The 23,320-nt window shown below is 38.2% G+C and overlaps 2 protein-coding genes across 2 annotated transcripts; one reads left to right on the top strand and one right to left on the bottom strand.

Annotated features, from left to right (window-relative positions):
* Positions 1 to 878: 878 nt before the first annotated feature.
* Positions 879 to 4,164, bottom strand: LOC127632714 (neuromedin-U receptor 2-like). The gene is made up of 2 exons (XM_052111449.1): positions 3,300 to 4,164; positions 879 to 1,273 (listed from the first exon to the last, which is right to left on the bottom strand). The coding sequence occupies exons 1-2, from the start codon at positions 4,162 to 4,164 to the stop codon at positions 879 to 881; spliced, it is 1,260 nt and encodes a 419-aa protein (XP_051967409.1).
* Positions 4,165 to 21,729: 17,565 nt separating this feature from the next.
* LOC127633028 (guanylin-like) lies at positions 21,730 to 23,027 on the top strand. The gene is made up of 3 exons (XM_052111887.1): positions 21,730 to 21,860; positions 22,464 to 22,650; positions 22,746 to 23,027. Exons 1-3 carry the CDS (start codon positions 21,789 to 21,791, stop codon positions 22,802 to 22,804), a joined length of 318 nt encoding a protein of 105 aa, XP_051967847.1. The 5' UTR covers positions 21,730 to 21,788; the 3' UTR covers positions 22,805 to 23,027.
* Positions 23,028 to 23,320: the final 293 nt, after the last annotated feature.

Raw genomic sequence — 23,320 nt, 5'->3', positions numbered from 1 at the left:
AGCATAAATGTAGCAAAAAAATTATATTTCCAATTTTAAAAAAATATTTGGTGTAAATGTATTACATTGAACTTTGTATTATATTACACTGGAGTACGTTTTAAAAACGTATTTACCACAGCAGCAATGAGGCTTCTTTTTATTTTTTTCTCCACTTATTCTCCCCAGTTTGGAATGCCCAATTCCCAATGCACTCTAAGTCCTCTTGGCGGCATAGTGACTCGTTTCAATCCGGGTGGCAGAGGATGAATCTCAGTTGCCTCCGCATCTGAGACCGTTAATCTGCACATCTTTCACGTGGTTTGTTGAGCGCATCAACATGGAGACATAGCACGTGTCCACCATGCCATCCACCACGTATGAACCATATTATAGCGACCACAAGGAGGTTACCCCATGTTACTCTACCCTCCCAAGCAACCGGGCCAATTTGGATGCTTAGGAGACCTGGCTTGGGATTCAAACTTGTGAACTCCAGGTGTGGTAGTCAGCGTTTTTACTTGCTGAGCTACTCAGGCCCCCCACAGCAATGAGACTTCTAACACAACGGCTGAAATTAACATATTTCTCTCTTCTTACTGCTATACAGTATAGTGCTATATATTTTTATGAAAAAATTTGCAAATGTGTCTGTGAAACCGCAATCATAGATAATTTATTTTGCTGTTGGAGCAAACGGGTGAGCAAATTTGCATCATGCCCCTCTGGGCCACTACTATGATTAGTATTAATCCAAAGTTTATTAGTTTTATTTATTATACAGTGTTAATATTGACACATTCTATTTTCTGTTCTTGGTTAACACAGAAGAACCAATGAATAAAATATATGCCCATGTAAGATGGCACAGGGTGAGCTGTGGTGCAGTTCATGTTGTCTCAGATGAAAACATTAATTCTAATGTTCCCATCCTCTTCTTGTAATGACAAAGGGATGTGTGTTGGCCGTGTTCCAGCTCTTAGCCTGGATGTTGGGGATTGGTGGGGTGGGGGGTCTTTGGAGATGATGTAGAAAGGCATGGAGTCATTATGAGAAGAGCTTGTCTGCAAGCTACTGCACACCAGCTCTTGAAAGCGTTCTCGGAAGCGACTGGAGAGCAGGTTGTAGATGATGGGGTTAATGGCTGAGCTGAGGTAGAAGAGCACGCCTGAGATTATGTGCACGTATTCAAACATGCTATACATGTGGTCCGTCCAACTTGTGATGAAGCTCCACAAGAGTCGGTCTATATGGAACGGAGCCCAGCAGATGGCAAAGACTAATACCACCACGACTACAGCAGAAAGAGAGAGAGAGAAGAGACCGAGTAAATCAAAGTTATACAATCAATTGTGAAAGAGAGCTCTGAGATCCAAAGCCTACTCTCCAGGCATCATGCCCAGAATTCCACTGGCACCCTGGTTCATATAACAGTATGTATGATGTATGACAAAAGAGATGTAAGTTGGTACATTTCTCAACAGATTTGTGGGCAGTTGGCATTAAATTCTTTTGGAAAGTTGACAGGCAGTGTGACATGCTATCCACAGTTTTCACAAATGTTAATTTGATCAGATAAGATCGAGCCACTGAATATTTACGAAAATATTGACTAATTAATTTCTTATCCAATTTAATGATTATGAAGAAATACTCTAAGTAAAGAGTTAATCCAATATGCAATAGTAGGAATATAAACAGTAAGTGATGGTGATACAGAATGAATGAAGTTAGGATGGAATATTTTAGTAGTTACCGCTCTTCATACAGGAAAACTGAAGCTTTGAGTCTTGCAAGCCACGATTCAAATGATGCAAAAATACAGATTATATAATTTTTATCATCCAGTACAAATGATGGCGCATTGCATTTATACAAATTAATATTCATTCAGTTCTCTCCTACATGAATGCTTTATGAAATCAAGAAGCAATTTTCCCTTTCATGACAGAAAAGCCATCTTTAAGCATGTCACAATATAAATAAACCACAAAAACGTACTGTGATTAGAGTGCTCAGTGATGAGTCCACCATTCAATCGCAGCTGCTTCATTTTGTAATTTTATAAACACATGCTCTTCAAAAGCAGTGAAACGTGTATTGCTTTTAGCCCCATTTATTATGTGGTATAACTTTATTTTGCAATTTATGTGTGTGATTCTTTCCAGAGCAAAGATATGATGGTATACACACACCAGTTTGGTACCATCTGGGGGTGACATGACTGTGGAAATATGCAATAATAAAAACTATTAATATTTTATTCAAATTGGTATTGTTTCCATATTTTATTTCTATTTTCTAAATGTATATACAATTGTTAATATAGCTTTGTGTTTCTAAGACTATAAGGCTACATACTTGCCGGTGATATACGGTACTTGGATGATCTCATTTGATCAAAGATACTGTAGTTCTTAGCCTGGAAAGTTTGAGAACAAATTACAGGAACAGTTTACAAAAAAAATAAAAATTCGGATAAAATGTTATTTACCTACCCTCAATCAATATGATTGAGACTTGAAGAGTCTTCAGAAAACTTGGAATATGATGCACTATATATATATATATATATATATATATATATATATATATAGTGACAGTTTGTTTGTCACTTCATTCTACATCCAGTTCAGTTTTGTTGATGCATTCCATCCTTCATTTAGCCAGTGTGCTTGCTCGAAAACACCTTTAAAATTCTTTAAAGTTAATAACATAAGCATTATGCTTCCATTTACTCCGTCTCTGAGCCTAGTCTGCTATATTCGCCTAAAGTGACACTGTTTTAGGTGCTGTGCACCATTGATCCAAGAGGAAAGACATTATCTCACAGTGAAATCGGAAAAAGTAGGTTGACTTTTCTTTAGCTAAAATTGGTCTGTGCTTTCCGAAATACGAAAAGCTGCACACAGTGGCCAAAGCAATAAGGGTTGTTGGGGGTATGGGGATGTGTGAGCTCCATTTAAAGTGTGTAATGCCCACGGATGGGGTGCCAGAAGCATGTTTTTATTTCTCTCATTTGGAAAGTTGAAAATGTAATTGTGAAGTTTTTAATTTGCTGTTGGAGCAAATGGGAATGCAAAAATTATATTTATGTGTCACCACTATAGAAAATGTACCGGATATAATTTACTTCCGCATTACAAACCCAGAAAGATGACTACATCAACCTGACTATTAGGTTACACCAACAAAATTACTTTTTAATTGCTAGATTTATTAGTAATGGATCCTTAAGATAACAACTACATGTTACCCCTTATTAAAGTGTACATGGCCTAACTAGAGACTTTTACTATAAACATCTGGTCATCACTCACAGTGCATTTTGGTGACCTGCCTCCTCTTTCCACTGTCCAGATGGATTTTCCAGCTGTCATTGCTGCAACTCCTACCCAGCTTGTCCTTCTTCTGCCTCTGTCCTCTGCTCAATGTCAGACCAATAATCAGATACAGTACACTAATCACCATCATGGGGACAAAGTAGAAGAGCACAGTGGTGACTTGGATCACCAAGCTGTACATCCATTTGGGCTTGAGCAGGTTGCAGGTAGCAGACTCCAGAACCCTATCTGGCAGGTAAAGGTACTGCAAGCCATGGAGTGACGTGTTTGGGATGGCGCAGAGCAGCGACACGGCCCAAACGCTACCGATGACCCGCTGAGCGTGCTTGTTTGTTATGGCATAGCGGGTTTTGAGTGGGTGAGTCACAGCTATGTAGCGCTCCACACTCAGAACCGTCACATTGAGCACAGAGGCAAAACAAACTGTCTCAAATAAAAAGATCTTGAAGCAGCATATGCTCTCGACAAAAGGGAAGGGATAGTTCTGCCACAGTTCATAGATCTCCAGTGGCATCCCAAACAACAACACCAGCAGGTCTGAGATGGCTAGGCTAAAGAGGTAAAGGTTTGTAGGTGTCCACATCTTCCTGTCTTTAGTGATCACGGTGCAAGTGAGGAGGTTTCCAACAACCCCTGTGATGAAGATGAGTATATACGTAAAGGTTACAGGGAAGAAGAAAGGAGACCGTCTGGGGCCCAGAACACCAAAGAGTACTTCATCCAGGGGCTGAAGGTGACAGTGTCTGCTCTCATTGCCAGTAAAATTGAATGTAGTGATGTTGCAGAACATGTAGTCTTGTTCTGATCCGTTTATAGGCTCACAAAGGCAAGTAAGGGCCATTGTAGGAATTTACAGAGTGAAATGCTTAAACCGGTCAGTCTTGAAGTCAGCGCTGCTTCAGAGACTGCTACCTCTCAGATTGCATATTCAGCATGATGGAGACCTGTGTCAAACCTTTTAAAGATAAGCACAATCTAAAGGTAAAGTGTACAATATAAAGCATCTATCAGAGGAGTGGAGGCACATAGAAAGCAATATATTTACAGAGATACCAACTGCATATTTTATTCCCCTTGATGATCCCTGATTCATCAACTCATTCGATTCTAATGTTCCTGAGCAATTAGACGCAGTTTGTCTTTTCCTGCCACCAAATCATCCGTAGGATTGTTTAATTCTTTTCTCTTTCAAGAAGAGCACATGGGTACCTTTTAATTTAATTTATTGAATTTAACCAATGATATCTGAATCTACCATCTCCATGAGAGTATGCATTACATGCCCAAATGAGTTACAGCCCAAATCAAAACCATGAAAATGCATATTATATGGATAACCAGGAGCAGCAATCATAAGGGTATTTGCAACAGAATTAAAGGAATATTCCGGGTTCAATACAAGTTAAGCTCAATCGACAGTGGCTAATGTTGATTACCAAAAATGTTGATGACCACCAAAAAAATAAAACTTGTTCCTCTTCTTTAAAAATAGCAAAAATCTTACAATGAAAGTGAATGTTAAAATACTCACTGTTTCAAACGTATATTCACAAGACGTAAACAGTATGCATGTTAATGTGATTTAACTGTGATAAAATTGCTTATAATCTTTTCTGTGTAAAATTATCTCACATTTAAAAATGTCGTTGCCATGACAACATAACACTGTAAACCCCACTGTAAAAATCTTTACGGCTCAAATAACAAGCAATATTTATCTATAGAAGAATTAATGTGTGTTTTTATACAATTATAAGCTTCACATTTCTGCCTTTAAATCATCCAAAATTGGCTCTATTAATTTACATTGTAAGTGCCTTACTGTAACCAATTTATTTATTTATTTAGAAAGAAAGGGATGAGGCTAAATTATTTTTTGTGGTAATCAACATTAGCCTATGTAGGGAGAGCAAGGCACAACCTAACACATTTTGGTTTTGTTAAATAATTGTAAAAAAAAAAATGTTTTTTTTACAAGAAACATACACACCTCTGCTACAAATGAACACTTAAAATTTGTTTCTAGAGCCTACCGTTCTTGTACAATTGCACCAAAAGTAGCAGGAGTGAATAGGCTGCAAATTATGTCGAACTTGTTTTAAACCTGAAATATTCCTTTTATTCAGTTAAAAATGTCTGAAGTGTCAGGTTGTGCCCTGCTCAATATTTAAGATTATTTATAAAAACACAATCAATTAAAATGTCTTTAAACATTCAATCAAAACTACTGCCATATTTTCTAATAAAATGCAACAGACTGGAGATTGATCTCTGCTTTACAAACAGCTAGGAATTACATGGTTCATTATGTTCACTTTCAAAAATCTTTGTAAAACTCTTTAGGAAATCATATATATATATATATATATATATATATATATATATATATATATATATATATATATATATATATATATATATATGCTGTATTAACGCATGATATTCATATAAATATTTGTATGCATGAATTCTATGCACAAACAGCTTAATGACAGAATCACAGAAATGCTATTTAAAAAAATACTTGAGCCTTCACTGTTATAAAGTTCTAAAAAAAAAACTGCAGAAATACATGTACCTCTCCAGCGTTCTCCTTGCACATGCAACACATTCAGACTGATGCGCCATGCACAAACTTGCCTTGACCTTAATGATGTTCAGATTTCCGAAATCACGCCGCTATGCTGAACAATTACCAATTACCCTTTTCGTGCAGCCATAACAAGTTTTTAACAGCCATAACAAAGTGTGACTGAATTGTTTTGGATGATGGATCTTTGCGGTGAATGCGCACCCAAACACCTCCCAGGAGATGAATAGCTGCCGGGCTTTTATCCTCCACTGTTTTCGTTTTTCAGGGTTTTCGTCCGCAAATCAAACAGATTCGCCTTTGATTGTTTATGCATGTCTCGCTTTAAAGTGGTTTCAAAGCAATAGGATGCGAAGTGGCAAATTGGTGACGGCTTGATGTGCGCGCTCTTGCATTCAAGTGCGCGCGCGTCCGTGCGCTTCTCCGATATCAAGTCCAGAGACGTGCACAGACAATATTGAGATGTTGGTCTATTTTGCTTCAATGTCTTCTTTTACTCTAATAGAAAGAAAACTTCCAAAATACACAATTAGATGGTGTTTGTTTTAAGTCTGCTACCCTTCGTCTGTTTGTATCTCTAGATTTCTACTAAATTAACCAAAATAAGCTAATCTGCATATTTAAAGGGTAACTAAACCCTAAACCAACTTTTTTTAGTTAATGATCTGTAAGCATGGGGCTTTATTAGTACTGGTCATTGATTCAAGTAATTTTTTGACATTTGTGTATAAAGTGTTTTAATTCTACAATGGTGTAAAAACGTCTGAGTGCTGCCCTCTTCAGGTTGAACGGTGGCTACTGCAGTTGAATTTTCCTATTGGCTGTTGCGGTACTTCGTGACGTAGGCGGTGACAGCTGACGTAAGCAGGTTCCAGCTCACCACGCCAGATTCATGTACATGTCGTCTTGCGACCGTGTGAGGAATAATAATAACATAGAGTCTGACAGCAGCTGTCAATTAATCCATCACTACGAGTCTCGGGGTCTGCCCACTTTTCCTGCATTTTCAAATATTTCTAGTAGGTGGAGTCAGACTCTGAGCAGGTGTTTAGTTACCCTTTAAACATAAAACTTAGGGGGAAAATACTCTTGATGTAAGTCATTAACTGGGGAAGTTCTGTGGTGATATGCTTTAGTTATTTTGTATAGGCCTATCATATTCACCTGCAGTGCCAAATGTATTATCAAATGTAGCAAATTAGAGCATTTTAATTAGTTAACACCTAATTTGCATATCAATGTGGCAGTTGTGATGACGTTATTAGACACAAATTTGACTGTATTCACCTGTAGTGTCTCCATTAAGTACAACACATTAGCCGGTATGGCCATGATATATTGCAATAGCTAAACTTTAGCTAACTTATTTCATTAGCTAGCAGCTCATGAGTCATCCATGTTAGCAAGACACAAGTTAACTATATTTGTCTTTTGGAAATTAGCTGTAAAGTCGAGGCACTGGTAGCTTCATCACCACTCACCTCCACACAAGCCAAGTAAAACACAACTTGGATGGGAGCTGAGAGGGACTGCTGCCTGCGTGTCTGCCTGTCTGTGTGTCTGATGTGCCAATGTATGCTGCACTACTGTGCAGAGACACAGAGGGAGGGAGGGAGGGCATCAGAACTGACAAAAGTCTTTTCCGCTGAGCGGTACAACTTGACTGGACTCGACTAAACTCTGCACGCTTTTTGGGGGGTTTTCCACTGTGGATAGTCCCTGGTACCTGACACTTTTTTAGTACCACCTCAAGCGAGCCGGCCGATACTAAATGTGTTGCAGAACACTGATTGGTCAGAGAGAATCGTCACTACCAGCATCACTGGATTTTTTATTCAATAAATATATTTGTTTGATAGGGAAGCTATGCGCAAACAGGAATATATATATATAATCTCACACCCCACACTCACTCTGACATTCACTACACACAAACACCAACACCTCCTGCAACCCCTTCCACCCCCTCCTGCTACTCAACCTGCACTCAATATCTGTGAAGATGATGTGTGCCGAGTCTTTTGGAAGCAAAAGATGAGGAAGGCTTCAGGCCCAGATGGCATCTCACCAGCATGCCTCTGATCCTGTGCTAACCAACTGGCCCCCATCTTCATACAGATCTTCAATAGATCACTGGATCAGTGTGAAGTCCCATGCTGCTTCAAACACTCAATTATAATCCCTGTCCCTAAGAGACCAAAAATCAAAGGACTTAATGACTACATACCTGTCGCCCTGACGTCTGTGGTCATGAAGTCATTTGAGAGACTGGTGTTGGCCCACCTGAAGGACATCACTGGACCACATATGTAAGGATCCTTTTTGTGGACTTCAGTTCGGCTTTCAACACCATCATCACAGGTATTCTCCAGACTAAATGAAACCAACTCCCTGTTCCCATGTCTATCTGTCAGTGGATTACCAGCTTTCTGACGGACAGGCAGCAGCTTGTGAGACAGGGGAAATTCACTTCCAGCAACTGTACAATCAGCACTGGTGCACCCAGGGATGTGTGCACTCCCCACTACTCTTGTCCCTCTACATCAATGACTGCACCACCAAGGACCCCTCTGTCAAGCTCCTGAAGTTTGCAGATGACACCACTGTCATCTGAGTCTTCATACAGAAAGGAGGTTGAATGGCTGACTCACTGGTGCAGTCATAACAACCTGGAGCTGAACACGCTCAAAACAGTGGAGATGATTGTGGACTTTAGGAGGAACACCCCAACATTGACCCCCTTCGCCATTCTAAACAGCACTGTGGCAGCTGTGGAGTCATTCAGGTTCCTGGGCACTACCATCTCGCAAGACCTGAAGTGGGAGACACACATTGACTCCATTGTGAAAAAGGTCCAGCAGAGGTTGTACTTCCTACGCCAGCTGAGGAAGTTCAACCTGCCACAAGCGCTACTGATACAGTTCTACTCAGCAGTCATTGAGTCTGTCCTCTGCACTTCAATAACTGTCTAAGAAGACTACAAAGGACAGTTCGGACTGCTGAGCGGATTATTGGTTGCCCCCTGTACCCCTTTCAAGAACTGCACACTTCCAAAGTGAGGAAAAAGGCTGGAAGAAATCACTCTGGACCCCACTCACCCAGCCCACTACCTTTGTTGAACTGTTGCCTTCTGGCCGACGCTTCAGAGCTCTGAGCACCAGAACGGTCAGGCACAGGAACAGTTTTTTCCCTCAGGCTATCCATCTCATAAACAGTTAAAGCCGCCCCATTGAGCAATAATTATGTGCAATACACAGTTTAAGTCTATTTATATTATCTAACATATTCTCTTCTGCCATTACATACAAAGGAAAAATAACTTTTTGCACTGTACATAACATACTGTATTTTTGTACTTTATATAACGGATGTATGTGTGTGTATGTATGAAGGTGTGTGTCTGTGTAATTATATATATATATATATTTATAATTTTTTTCATTTATTTAAAAAAAAAAACAGAAACAAAACCCTTTGATGTCCATGTGTGCACGTGCCTGATCAAGTCCTTTATATTTCAAATGCATGCTCACTTCAGTACAACACTATTGTTATCTTGAAAACGTCCCAATTGTTTCCAGTTGAAATTTCAGATATTTACACTATTTTAGAAAATACTTGTTTGGACCATTTAAGGTGCTCTCTCATTCTCAAAATTACTTTCTGCTGATCAAAAATGCATTTGATTAACCTAACCCGTCTAAGCCATCTTTTTTTCTCCTTGCTTTGCTTGGCTCGAAACAAAATGAACTATGTGTCACACGCAGTCCCCACACCTTTGGGTCAAACTAATTCACAACCTTCATTGCTTGTATTCACATCTATTCAGCTAGAAAGCACCTCAGTCATGCTTGCTGTTCTCTTTAAATGGCAGAGATGACTTCTGTATTTTCTGCAGGCCTATATATATGTGCATGTGTGTGTTCACACTTAAAAATGGTTCATGTGGTAACATCTAAATTAATTGGTAATTGCATTGGTTTTAAAGGAAACTGTGATGGTCCCTGAGGGTCTTCTATTGTTGGCATGTTATGTGTGTCTAGTCAGTGGATACCATTAGGGATCATCTGTAATGAAAACAATACAAACCATTAAATCCTAATGGAATATAGCTCAAAGCACACTATGCTTGTAATGGTATTTGTAGTGGAAACCATTAGAATTTCTATTGTTTGCATTTGTTGTTGTTTTTGTTTGTTTGTTTGTTTGTTTTTTTTATCAGGGATGTAGTCATTTTTAGGGGTCAGATAACATGAAATAGTACATTGTGGTAGCAACTGCATGCTAGCACTTTAACAGTGTTGCTTGTATAATGTATGTGTGGGGCTGCATTTAAATATGTGTACATATGCATGGAACAAAATATGAGGAAATTGTTGTTTTGGCCATCTTTGACAGCTTTACTGTGTACATGGTTTTGCATGTGCATGTTTACGATGAAACATTTTATGGATGTACAAAAGATTAAAGGATACCTTCAGAAGACCCTTTATGACAAGGAGGTGGATGGCAAATCTTTATGAACTGAAGGACTAGAGTGCTTAATAGCTCTTGAATTTCTTGATTTTTACTAAATAAATGGAAGTTGTTAATACATTCTGCATGTAGTAATTTATAGAGCAAAACATCATGCATAAACCTCTCAATGTAATGCTCAGTATACTCCTAAATAACATTAATGGAATAGGCTATACATTGTTGTCCTAGGCAACAGGTTAGTAGTTATAATAACTAAGCTTAATATTCATGCAACATAAACATAATACAGTAGTGCTGGCAGTGCTCTAACCCAGAAACATCTGGAATTAAAAGAAATCTAAAGGTTTGTCAAAGACCATTTAGAAGCAGTAATTCATGGATAATTTATAGAGTTGGTATAGAGCCCACCATGAGAGGGCAGAGTTTGTGTCTGAGTAAAATGTGAAATTCAATGAGTGCTTGCTGAGAGAGAGAGAGAGAGAGAGAGAGAGAGAGAGAGAGAGAGAGAGAGAGAGAGAGAGAGAGAGAGAGAGAGAGAGAAAGAATAGGCACAAAGACACAAATATTTGCCTGTCTAGTCAAATTTACTTGATAGATTAAAGGAATGTTCCGGGTTCAATACAAGTTAAGCTCAATCGACTGCATTTGTGGTATAATGTTGATTACCACAAAAGTAACCTTGACTTGTCCCTGCTTTTCTTTAAAAAAAAAAAAAAGCAAATCTCTTGGTTACAGTGAGGCACTTACAATGGACTTACCAAGAGAATGGGGCCAATTTACACTTTACACATACATTAATTCTTCTGTTAAACATTATTTGAGCTTTAAAGTTGTTTAAATCGTAATTCTTACAGTCATTTTACGATTTGTTGACATCACATCATCATGGTAACGAAGCTGTAAAACTGTCTGTAACGTTACACAGAAAAGGTAGTTAAGTGATTTTATCACACTAAAATCTTTTTTACATGAACATCCTTTATATCTTCTGGCATTGTAACGTTCAAAAAATTGGCCTCCATTCACTTACATTGTAAGTGCTTCACTGGAACCCAGATTTTTGCTTTTTAATAGAAAAGTAGGGATGGGTCGAAATATATTTTTGTGGTAATCAACATTATGCCTCAAATGCTATCGATTGAGCTTAACTTGTATTGAACCAGAATATTGCTTTAATGCTTTAGATATTAGTATAATGAACATGGCGTGAGAGTCTATTTGAGCATCAACACTAAATACATTTTGTATTATGGATATTACCAGTCTAGGAAACAAATTGTGTTGAAGAACGTTGTGAGAATCACCAAATCTTTTGCTACTTAAAATGTTTCTTTTTTTAAACCGGATTCAACTATCAAGTCTACCTGTAGCTAAGATAATATAAGATTTAACCTTGGATAATATACATGGGAGATAGTATTTATAAGATGTGATTAGATAAAATAGCTCTTTACACTCTTCTTTGAGCAACATCTTAAAGAAAAGTTATTGTCTAGCTGATAACTTTGTCCTTATGGTGAGAGAAATAGGTTATTGAATTTTATGTCACAAGGGCAAATGGTTATAACCATGATAATAATGTGTATTGTTACAGCTACTTAGACAACCAAAGCAACATAAATGAGAACCATTCATAAGGCGAGAGTATATACATTTACATTTATTCATTTATCAGACGCTGTTATCTTTGCAAAACATGCACATATCTGAGAGGTCTGACGTTACTTTGAAGCAAAAGCGTGATTTATTGTCACACTCTAGTCTAGCCTATGTGGACATCCTATGATTTATGTATCTTCTTAATGTTTTACATCTGACAGTGATGCAAACAATGATTGATTATAATAAATGTTGTATTAATATGTTGATGTTAATTATCAAATTACAAATAGTTCATTATAAATGGATAGTTCGGACTATAAATCCGGACTATATGAGTCATGCACGAATCAGTTGTGAAATAGTGATAAACACCAGCTGTGTGTGAGAGCACATATATTGAATTTAAAGGAATATTCCTGGTTCAATACAAGTTAAGCTCAATCGACAACATTTCTGGCTTAAAGTTGATTACCACAAAAATTATTTGGACTCATCCCTCCTTTCTTTAAAAAACAATAATCAAGGTTACAGTGAGGCACTTACTATGGAAGTGAATGGGGCAATTATTGGAAGGTTTAAAGGCAGAAATGTGAAGCTTACAATTTTATAAAAGTTGTGTATTATTTGAGCTGTAAATCATCATTTTTCGCATTGTTTTTAGGGTTGGATTGGATATACTGTAACTTTACACAAAAAGGTTAGTAAGTGATTGTATCAAACTAAAATCATGATAGGACACACTGTTTACATGTTGTGGCTATACATTTGAAACATCAAGTATTTTAACCTTTACAGATTGGCCCCATTCACTTCATTATAAGCGCCTCTCTGTAACCCAAATGTTTGCTTTTTTAAGAAATTAATTTAGTAAAAATCAACATTATGCCATAAATGCTGTCGATGTGATGAACCGAGAATATTCCTTTGCTGTAATGTGGTAAATTGTTGTGTTGCTTGGCAACCATAAACACTGATTAACTTCTTAACTTTTAAGAATTGCTTATTATTATTATTATTACTGAATAAACTTAGTAAAATTGATGTAATGCATGTGGCTCATTTCTTTAGCATACACCATTTTAGAGTAAATGTCATTGTGCAAATAAACAAAACAGTATCACGTGAGTGGTCACAAGTGTATTCTTTCCCCTAGAAATATTCAAAACACAAACTTAATTTTTCCTGTCACCTGACAACTACCAACCAACTGTGACGCTGCAGTGCTGTTGTCATTCACATCCCAGTAAAAGCTTACCAGGTCTTGCTTAGCCATTCTAAACCTCACTCATCAGAGCGCATTTTCACCATGGCCTCTGTTAAACACTTCAATGGTTGGAAAATTCTCCAGTGAGAAAGCTCTGTGTTCCCGTCATCTCAGAGATAACTCTCACACAACCTGGTTTATTCAGTAAGATTCTTATGAATCATGATGTGGAGCTGGAAGGCAGGATAGAAGCTTTTACAATGCAAAATCACCTGTGCAACATCACAATAAACCTACTTTGACTTAAACTAGCTGTGCTTCATCTAGCACTCAGTATAGTCATGGAGTATGTTACAACTGTCACAAATAAATGTAAGCACCTGTAAACCTCTGCCCAAAAGACATAATGTCTCACAGATAAAGAAGATACAATTACGTAAGTTTATGTCAGTTCAAAAGGAGGGCTGCCATGTAAAAATGTTGTTTCGTAAATGTGTGCAGTCTCTTGAGTATGCAGAATTGATAAATGGGAATCTGGAATATTAAGTGTATAAAGGTCTACAGTAATTAGGCCATAAAGTGAAATAATGTCAAAAGATAAAAGGTTTGTAAGAGGTGGAATGATGAGCAAATTTCAGAGACCTAGCTGTAAAATCATGAAGTATAGCTTTAATCTTCATTATTCAAGACCAGTGGATATCAACTGGTGGGTGTTGTAGTCACATTTATCCTGATAGAGTTGCAGACAGGAGGGAAAAACAAAGAAAAGTGCAAATAATAAAATGCAACTAATCGTATAATGGTGCAAAGTTAGGATATTAAAATAAATGGGCTTATCTACTTTTAAAAGGGAGAAGCGTTTTTTGAAAACTGTATGTATATGACCACCGGCTTTTATGCTTTTATGTATTCTGGTCTACCCCCTCTCACAGCCTCATTTACAACTTCAGAATGACACCAAAGTGAGCTCATTACAACATACTGACAGATAATAAAAGGTCTCCAACATTTATAGGATGATACATCATATAGACAGCCGAGGAACTACAAAGAGTGCGTCAATACATTTGGACCTAACGGCATTGAAATTACTTTCAAATATCACAATGTGCATCTGCACTTAAAAACTAAACATAAAACATAAAACATAAAACTGTTTGTTTTTCCACATGTAACGGGAGCCAGCTTCAAGAGGTGCACTAGGAACTGATGCTAGAGGGTCTAGCCTTTAGCCTCCTCCTTAGCACGTCCGCCTCACATGTAGGCAGACGCCAGTTCGAATCCTGCTTGGAGCGGGTTGAGCAGGACCGGTTACACACAGATTGGCCATGAGAACGGTTCACAACAATATGTTGGAAAAGTCAGTTTTCATAGTTCTGAACAGTGTAGTCATGATAAAAATAAAAATGGGCCCATAGTTTTACCAACACAGTCTCATGACAACTCATAATAATTTGTACAAGATGGCAAAATCTTAAAATATTGTCATATAACTTGGCATGAAAAGGTATGACATTTATTCCCATAGAAGCCAGCCAATCAACAAAATGAATTTCAAACCTATACAATACAGGTATCACTTTTCAGCAAACCTCAATTCCAACACATTTATTAAGATAGTAAATTTCCAATTTTATTACTCATTCCATATTTATTTATGAAATAAAATTGACTGACGTTTGTCAGTAACCTCAAACACGCTTCCCTCTTCTCATTCCAAACCCCAATGTTATCTTTCTTCTGTGATGCACAAAAGGTATTTTCCTATTAAAGTCATGGATTATATTTAGGGTTTGGGTTAAGGGGTTACACTTTATGGTTAGGCTTTGCTTTGGGTTAGGTTCAAACTTAGGAAAAATCATAATATCATAGTTCATCGGTTTGTTTACTTTTCTCTTTGGGAGTAAAAATTATACGTTTTTGTACGAGCCAGCTCACATGATTTATTATGATTTTGCTACTGTGTACTATAATTACGACTTCTCATGAGATCGATTTTTCTATACTGTAGTTTCCTTCATTACCCTTAAATGACTTTATAGCTCTGTTTAGAAAGTTTTATATCTTGAAGTTTATCAGTAATAGAGGAAACTTTCAAAAAATCATTTGGGCATGTTTCTTAGAAAGTTTTTCCAAGCAAATGAATAAGCTTTTCAAGCATGGCTATCAGGAAACATGAAGCATCGTGCAATAGAGATTCGGCTGTAAAATAAGTCATGAAAATATTCCTGTTCATGACTTTGTGCCTGTTTAAAATTAATTAGCAAATAAAGTGTCTTTCTTAGGATCTTTGGCAGCTCTTCCCTTCTTAAAATAAAGGACACACAGTAATTGCATTGTTGGTTGATATTGATTGGACTGATTTATTATCTATCATGTTTCAAATGACTTTATTAATACATTTTTGCCTCATCCATAAACTTGCTTAAAATTAATTGTTGCTTATGACAGACTGGCTATCGGAGCATTTATAGAAGGAAAATTGCAATGCTTCCACTGGGCAAAAACATTAAACATTATTGATATCATCAAGATTAAATGACAAAACAACATTACACATTACTTTACTGCTGAAGATAATAAGACACCTTCATCTTCTTACATCATTGCTAAAGCATGATATTTACAACTGTGGCACATGAATTTGGCATGCTTCTTAAAATACCAAATAAATTGCATTGTAATGTAAGTTTTTAAAAACAGAAAGCTAAAGGCTAAGCTAAGAAAATCTCCAGTGGAATGCAAATAGTAAACTACCGTATTAAATCTTCCTTTATTTATTTATACTATAAGTGCTTCAGTTTCCAAGCAGAACATTCTTCTGTCTCATTCAAACTCAAGTATTAATCAAAGTTCCATGTTTCCTTTTCAGGTACAAAGATCATGAGGCCAATAACTCAATTAATGGTCCATGGTGTGAGTCAACAGTCTGGGCATGTTAGTATGGTAGTCATCGGATCTGTGTCACTAATAGCTTTAAGATTTCACAAACTCAGTGACAAAGTCTTGATCTGATTGTAGTCACAAATTAACATTCAATATGTATCTCTCAAATACTTTGAATTTTTACATAGTCGCTGTAGAGTTTGTTGTGCCTCGTGTTCCCCTGTATTTAGAGAACAGTCAGTATTGTAGGCTATTACTTACTTATTACTTAGGCTATTACTATACAATATAGTATAGTCTGGACATTTAGAAAACTATGATTAAACAGGTTTCATAATAACATTTATGCATCAAAGTTGCTAAGTGAAAAAACTGAATCACATCTGTTGCCTGATTTAATCTGTTTATTTCTAAAGTGGAGAAAATGTTATCTTAAACTTTTTTATACTTACCATTATTTGGAAATGTCTGATTTTAAAAGGCATACCAGGCATTTTCCCAGTGGGCCAACGCACTTTTGGGCCGATCAGGGGTGTAGTGACCATTGGGAGAACCGAGCGTGCCGGTGGTTCGGCCGCGAATCGTGCCGAATGGGCAGCGATAAGCAAAAATGAGCCGTCGCAATATGTAGAATAGACCACAAAACGGCGCCACGATGTGCAGTATATATGGCCCCTTTTTATAGCGGTGCTGTTGTACTTGATACTCGCTTTGATAATGTTGTTAAAAAATAAATTTTACTTTGTACAACCATCTAATTGAGTTCCCTCAAAGGTGAAGGGAAGTTTACTCGGAACTGGTGTCTGGCGACGGAACATGACGACAATGGCGTTTCAGACCGTACATGCAACAGGGATTTTCTGGATGCGCAGTAACATGATTTAAGCCTTTTCATGAGACCAGATTCTGGAAAGCTTGCTTCTAAAACAACCAGGCTAATTTAACTGTTACACTTGTGTAAAATTACCATGCAACAACTGCTTTATGCAGCACAATGACCTAGTAGCTAACAGCTAGCCGGTCGTGTTATTGTTTATTGTTTTGTGTCACGTTTAAGATGATGTCATGGCAGTAGAGGAGGTGCAACTATGACGATCAGCCTATAATCCCACCCACGTTGAGGCGGCACAAAACAGCAGTGGAAAAGCAAACTCAGAAGAGTAAAGCGAGTAGAGTCGAGTCAAACCGTAACGTGCAGTGGAAAAGTGTCATTGGTTTGCCTTTCTGGACTGTCTTCCTATGTACCGAACCCTTGCCTGCCTTTTGTTTACCCTTTTATTTGCTACTATTTGTGCTGTTATACTTTTATCAAACTGCATATGGATCTTAACATTACTGCCCCAGCGTCTTCGCTACAGAGGCAGCTACAGTGGAAGTGAATGGGGAATACTCACTGTTTCAAAAGTATAGCCAAAAGACATAAACTATATGCGTGTAAACATGATTTTAGTGTGATAAATCACTTACTTTTCTGTGTAAAGTTATAGCCAATTTTACAACTTTGTTGCCATGACGATGTGATGTCAACAAACCTTAAAATGAATGTAAAAAACAATTTAAACAACTTTACAGCTCAAATAATGCATGATTTGTAACAGAAGAATTAATGTATGTGCTTTTAAAAATGATAAGCTTCAAATTTCTGCCTTTACATCAAAGATTAATACAAACTTCTGTTGTATTAAAAACACTTTGTTAGAGATGGTGCGGTGGTAATACATGTGCATCAGACACAATGGATCTGCAGTGCTGCTGGGAATGCAGATTCAAATCTGGTTTCACTTCCCCCTTTCTCTCCACTTTCACAACTATCATATGCTTAAAATACAATAAATAAAAAAGGCACTGAATCGATCATGGAAAAGACCATTGCAACAATTTCAGAACATTTTAAATGACTAAAGATTTTTTAAAAACCTCAAATTCTGGCTGGAAATTGATAGTATAGTGCATAGCTGTTTCTGTATGAATTCAAGGCTATTCTATTCTATCTGCAATATTTGTATATTTTTGACAAAGGACTTGCAATATATTTGAGAGCACGTTTACATTTCCCACTGTCCTGATTTTGTTCTCACAGTTGTCGGAGTATCTGATGCAATGGTCAAAGGAGTAACAGCTTAATTACAGCTTTTAAGTCATAAAGCTGTTTTAAATCAGAGGGTGCCTTCAGTGCAAGGAGAATATTGACAATGTTAAGTAAACATAATAGATAATAATCATTGCTTTGCTTCCCTGTTAGCAATTTATATAATGGGAAGCATCCTCTATGTAAACACAAAATATTCTAGATCGTCATGCCTACAGTATCAATCTTGACATCTATGTGTGCCAGATAAGCATGCCATGTGTGTTGTGACGGAAGCCGCATGCATGTGCGCATGAGAGTCTGAGATCATGTGACTGTGCCTGCAATGCGAATGATCACATACTGTACACTGAAAATGCAAATTACATTACATCATCAGGTGTGGGCACCATGACAGACCATAGCCCTTCCCAAAAAATGTCAATGAACATGGCCATTTTTGCCCATTTTAGTGAATAATATGAAACCAAATGCATTTATCTCGTATTAAGTCTTAAAAGGCAAATATATTTAGTATAATTGTATATTAATTTCACTATTATGCTAATATTTTTGAGCACCTAACCCCACCCCACAACAATATTAAAGATATAACAAGCAGATACAATTACACTCATAATCGTTTATTCCAAATTCCACATGGTGCATTCAAAGTCCTCCAAAGTCACACGATAGCTCCGTGTCAGGAACAGAGTGAAACTGAAGGTATTTATTGCTGAAAATCTTCCTTCTTTCTAAAGACAGTGTCATCTCATTTAAAAATATACATCAAACATTGGAATGTTGCAGTCACATGACATGTAAAAACGTCTAGGTTACTAGTGTTCCCTGATGGAGGGAACGAGATGTTATGTCGATTGTAGTAACACAAGGGGCTTCTTTCGGGAGCCTCAGATACCTCTGAATATGAAAATGGCCAATAAAAAATGGCGAACAGAATTTGCATGTCCCGCACCCGGACATACGGTTATAAAAGGTGGGGATTGTGCATCTGTTCAGTCAGGTTCTGCACTGAGTAGCCGAGAATAAGTTTCGGCAATTACAGCGGCTTGGTACATTGTTGTGGAAAGGGGAACACAACGTCTTGTTCCCTCCAACAGGGAACGGGGGTTACACTAGTAACCTAGACGTTCCCCTTCTGTCACTCACTCGACGTTGTGTCGATTGTAGTGACACAAGGGATCCCTATTCAATAGCGCCACATACACTGGACCACGTTACGTGATCTGCTGATGCTGGTGCAGCAAGCTGTAGCGTGCCAAAGGAGCATGGGCATCAGACTGCATGTAACCTTCCCCAACGCCCCACTAAGACGTCATATTTTTTTTATTAGGTTCCCAGCATCCAATCAAGGTTTTCCCTTAAGGGGTGGGAACAAGCGATGTGACAAGCATGGGAGCAGTCCCATGGCATGCAGGGCAGTGGCGGCCTGTCCGGAGGCCCTGTAGGCTTTCGCTGTCAGCGAAAACCTTTTACAGGCCTTGGAGGGGAGTGCAGGGTGATCCCGCCAAGTGGTTGCGCTTTGCAACCATGGGGACCTCCGTGTACCCATGGACTGCCCCACTATCGAGGGTAGTGAGAGCGGACGAGTAAGGAGGTCAGTTCCGGGCAGTAAAAGGTGTCCTCCACGACTGCGTTAGCTCGTCATGCTCCTCCAGGAAGAAAGGAACCGGGGGGGTTCGTCTAGCTATGAGGGTTGAGGGTAGGACGGAAGGTTCCAGTCCAGCCCCACGCTCATTGAGGCCTGGCAAGCATATCGGACATCTGGGCGGGCAAACCCGAAGGTGGCAGAAGCCACGACGCTTTCCATTGCAGAAGCTCCATGGCACCAACGGAGACATCAGACTGGCAGTGAGGTGAGCCGGTCTCACATCGAGCCCGGACAGAAACAATTGAGCTGGAGGGAGGGTGGTTTGTGGGGATTTTCCTGGTGAAACTGCACCCGCTGAACTCCCCAAATCGCTTCCATCGCCAGCCAGGTCATCCTCAATCCCGTGGGAAGAAGGAGCAACGTGTGGGGGCAGCTGGAGTGCCGTTCCCTTTAAGGAAGGAAAGCCGTGACCGCAATGATGCCATGCTCAAGTTCTCGCAATGAGTACATGAGCCATCCACAAACGCTGCCTCAGTGTGATCACGACCCAGACACATGAGGCAGCGCCTATGGCCATCAGAAGTGGAGAGATATCTGCCGCATCCAGGAACAACGCAAAGCCGAAAGTGCATCTTTAGAAAGGCGCGTCTTTAAAACAATGTTCGACGCCAATGCATTTATATAAATTATTGCTCTTTTATAGGAGTTGTTACTCTTTTAGAAAGCTGTCAAAGCGCCCAGGGGCGTGGAGAGGAGGGAGAAAACCGCTGGCAATGCGCCGTAGATCCAAGAGCAAAGCTATCTAGAGGTGAATGGACCAGTAGTGAGTTTCTCAGCTCGCTGATAACACAACTGCTCGGCTCCGAAGAAAGTATCTGACTGAACAGATGCACGATCCCCATCTTTTATACCCGTTAGTCCAGGGGCGAGACATGCAAATTCTGTTCGCCAATTTTTTATTGGCCTTTTTCCTATTCAGAGGTATCCAAGACTCGCGAATGAAGCCCCTTGTGTCCCTACAATCGACACAGCATCGAGTGAGTGACAGAAAGGGAACCAATGTTATTTGACATCACTGAAGTCAAAGCTATGTGCAAATTTTTTAATGTTTTAATGAGCGTGATTCAGGAACTGTCTGTTTCGACTGATGGGACCACTGATCATTTAATAATAGACTTGAATTTTTTTGCAAAACAAAATTACGAGCTTCATTACAAGTTTCCCTGCAGTTTCCCAGGGAAATGTCCAGTGGGGGTGCCAAAAGCAAGTGAATTGATGTTATAATCAGACAAGGTTTTTAAGATGAATATTAGATGGAGATTTTAATGAGTAAAACGTACTTTCTTTAAGCTAAAACTTTAACCTAAACCTAACCAATAGTGTTCTGAATGCAAATGAGAGGTAAACAAAACAGACGCTAAGCTAATGTCTGAACCTAACTGATAGTGTTTTAAAAGCAAATGCATCATGAAAAGCACATTTTCTAATGCAACTACATCATCTCGTGTCCATGACACTTTCATCTGACGTGTCAGCTTACATGATGGCTTGGCTCAAACTATGTTCTTTCAATTCTAAAGTCCAACACTCTATCAGGTGCAAGCTAATCAGATAGAAATAAGTGTGTAAATATAGGTGGGTCTGTAAATCAAGTGTTAAAATGAGTACTTGTTTGCTCCAAACACAAAACTACTATTGTGTGCTCATAATGCGGTTATTAATTAAACCGAACTAGAGATTAAAAAACAGGCCAATAGGCAGACCTTACTAAAAGACCCATAAAAGAATGTGCACGTCAGGTAGGATTTATGAATACCGTTTTACTACGTTGTAAAACATGATCCTCTTTATTCATTAACTGCAGAGAAAAACGAGAGTTTCTGATAGGTTGCCACAGATTTGGGCTGGAAACCGATTTCTTTAAAAGAAGACAAGGATAGCCTGGAAGAGTAGAAATTGTTGTGACAACCACTGAAAAACATACAACTAAAACTTACTGAGAAGAACGAGCTACATCAGCCAGCATGAAGACAATATTTGTTATCGCTTTTCTTGTTGTGGCTCTTTGCCTGGTCTCTGAGGCTGTGCAAGTACAGGTATGCTGTTTTTCTTTTCTTTTCCTGTGCTACAGTGAAGAGTCTGGCCTATAAAGAACATTTAAAGAGATTGTTCACCCCAAAATTCTTTGTAACACAAGAGGGGAAATTTAAAAGAATGTTAACTATTATTTTTCATACAATGGAAGTGAATGGTGACTGATGCTATCAGTTCCTATCATTCTTATTTACCATTCCAAGAAATAACAGGTTTGAAACAACACGTGGATGAGTAAATGATGACAGAATATTTCATTTTTGGGTGAACTATCCCTTTAAATACATCCTGACAACTCACAGTACAGACGATCATTACTTCTCTTTATTTATTGATTGATTTTACCGGTGGCACTTCTATTTTAACTATGATTTCCACAATCCCTTTAGAATGATTACAGTTTTGCCTAAACTTTTGTATATGCCCTTATTGAATATACGATTGTGGTATATGAGTCATTCTGCTTTATTCCAGCAATTTTAAAAAATATTTGAATGTCATTAAGTTCCACTCTAGCTTTTGTAAATCCTGATGCATTGCTCTCCTTGGGTCTTGGCACAGCGAATTGAACTCATCCTTTTATTTTTATACTCTTTCTCCTGCAGGAAGGTGAATTTTCCTTTTCATTGGAATCGGTGAAAGTTCTCCAGGAATTGACCAACCAACTTCGAACACAAAACCCCCGTCTGGCCAAGACAAGCTACTCTTCTGTATGTGCCAATCCAAACCTGCCAAAGGAGTTTGTGCCCCTGTGCATGCAGAGAGGCCCCACGATGTCCTTTGCTAGACTAGGTAGGAACCTGATACAAGCAATATATAACATTTTATTGCATAAAAATCCAAGAGAAACTGTACTTACTTGCCTTATCACTTTGTGTGTGTTGCAGCTTCAGTGCCTCTGGATGTGTGTGAAATCTGTGCTTTTGCTGCTTGTACTGGGTGCTAATCCTGGTCAGTGCCTCCTTGCTTATTCAAAATCCACATATTTTCATTAAACGTTCTCAGAGTTAAGCACTCATCACTGAACAAATACCTGGTACTAATATATACTGACTATATGATCATTGTGAATGCTTTAACAGCCTAAATGACTCAAAATGGCAGGTGACTGTTTTTGAACTGTTACTGTTTTGAAATTTACTCTTTCACTTCCCTCATGTTTTATTTTGTTACAGCATATATTTCACTTATTTAAGAAATACATTTCTTTTTATTTTTCTATTTCTCAGTTTTAGGGGGATTTTGTACTCCTTTATGTGCAAAACTGTAATAAATGCTTTCAAAATGACCTGTTCACTTTGTATTATTTGCTTTTTATTGCAGAATGAATCTGATAAAAGCAGAGCTTCGCATTACTTATAGTTAAACTACAGTCAAGCTACACTTTTAACAACTTTGTTATGTACACTACAAGTTAGTAACAAAAAGTAGATAATTACTTTGAAGCTATTTAAATAAGCAA

This window comes from Xyrauchen texanus, chromosome 39 (assembly GCF_025860055.1).
Source record: "Xyrauchen texanus isolate HMW12.3.18 chromosome 39, RBS_HiC_50CHRs, whole genome shotgun sequence".
In the NCBI taxonomy this organism is placed as follows: Eukaryota; Metazoa; Chordata; class Actinopteri; order Cypriniformes; family Catostomidae; genus Xyrauchen; species Xyrauchen texanus.
The sequence above is the reverse complement of the archived record's forward strand: the minus strand, read 5'-3'. Positions and strand labels throughout refer to the sequence as shown.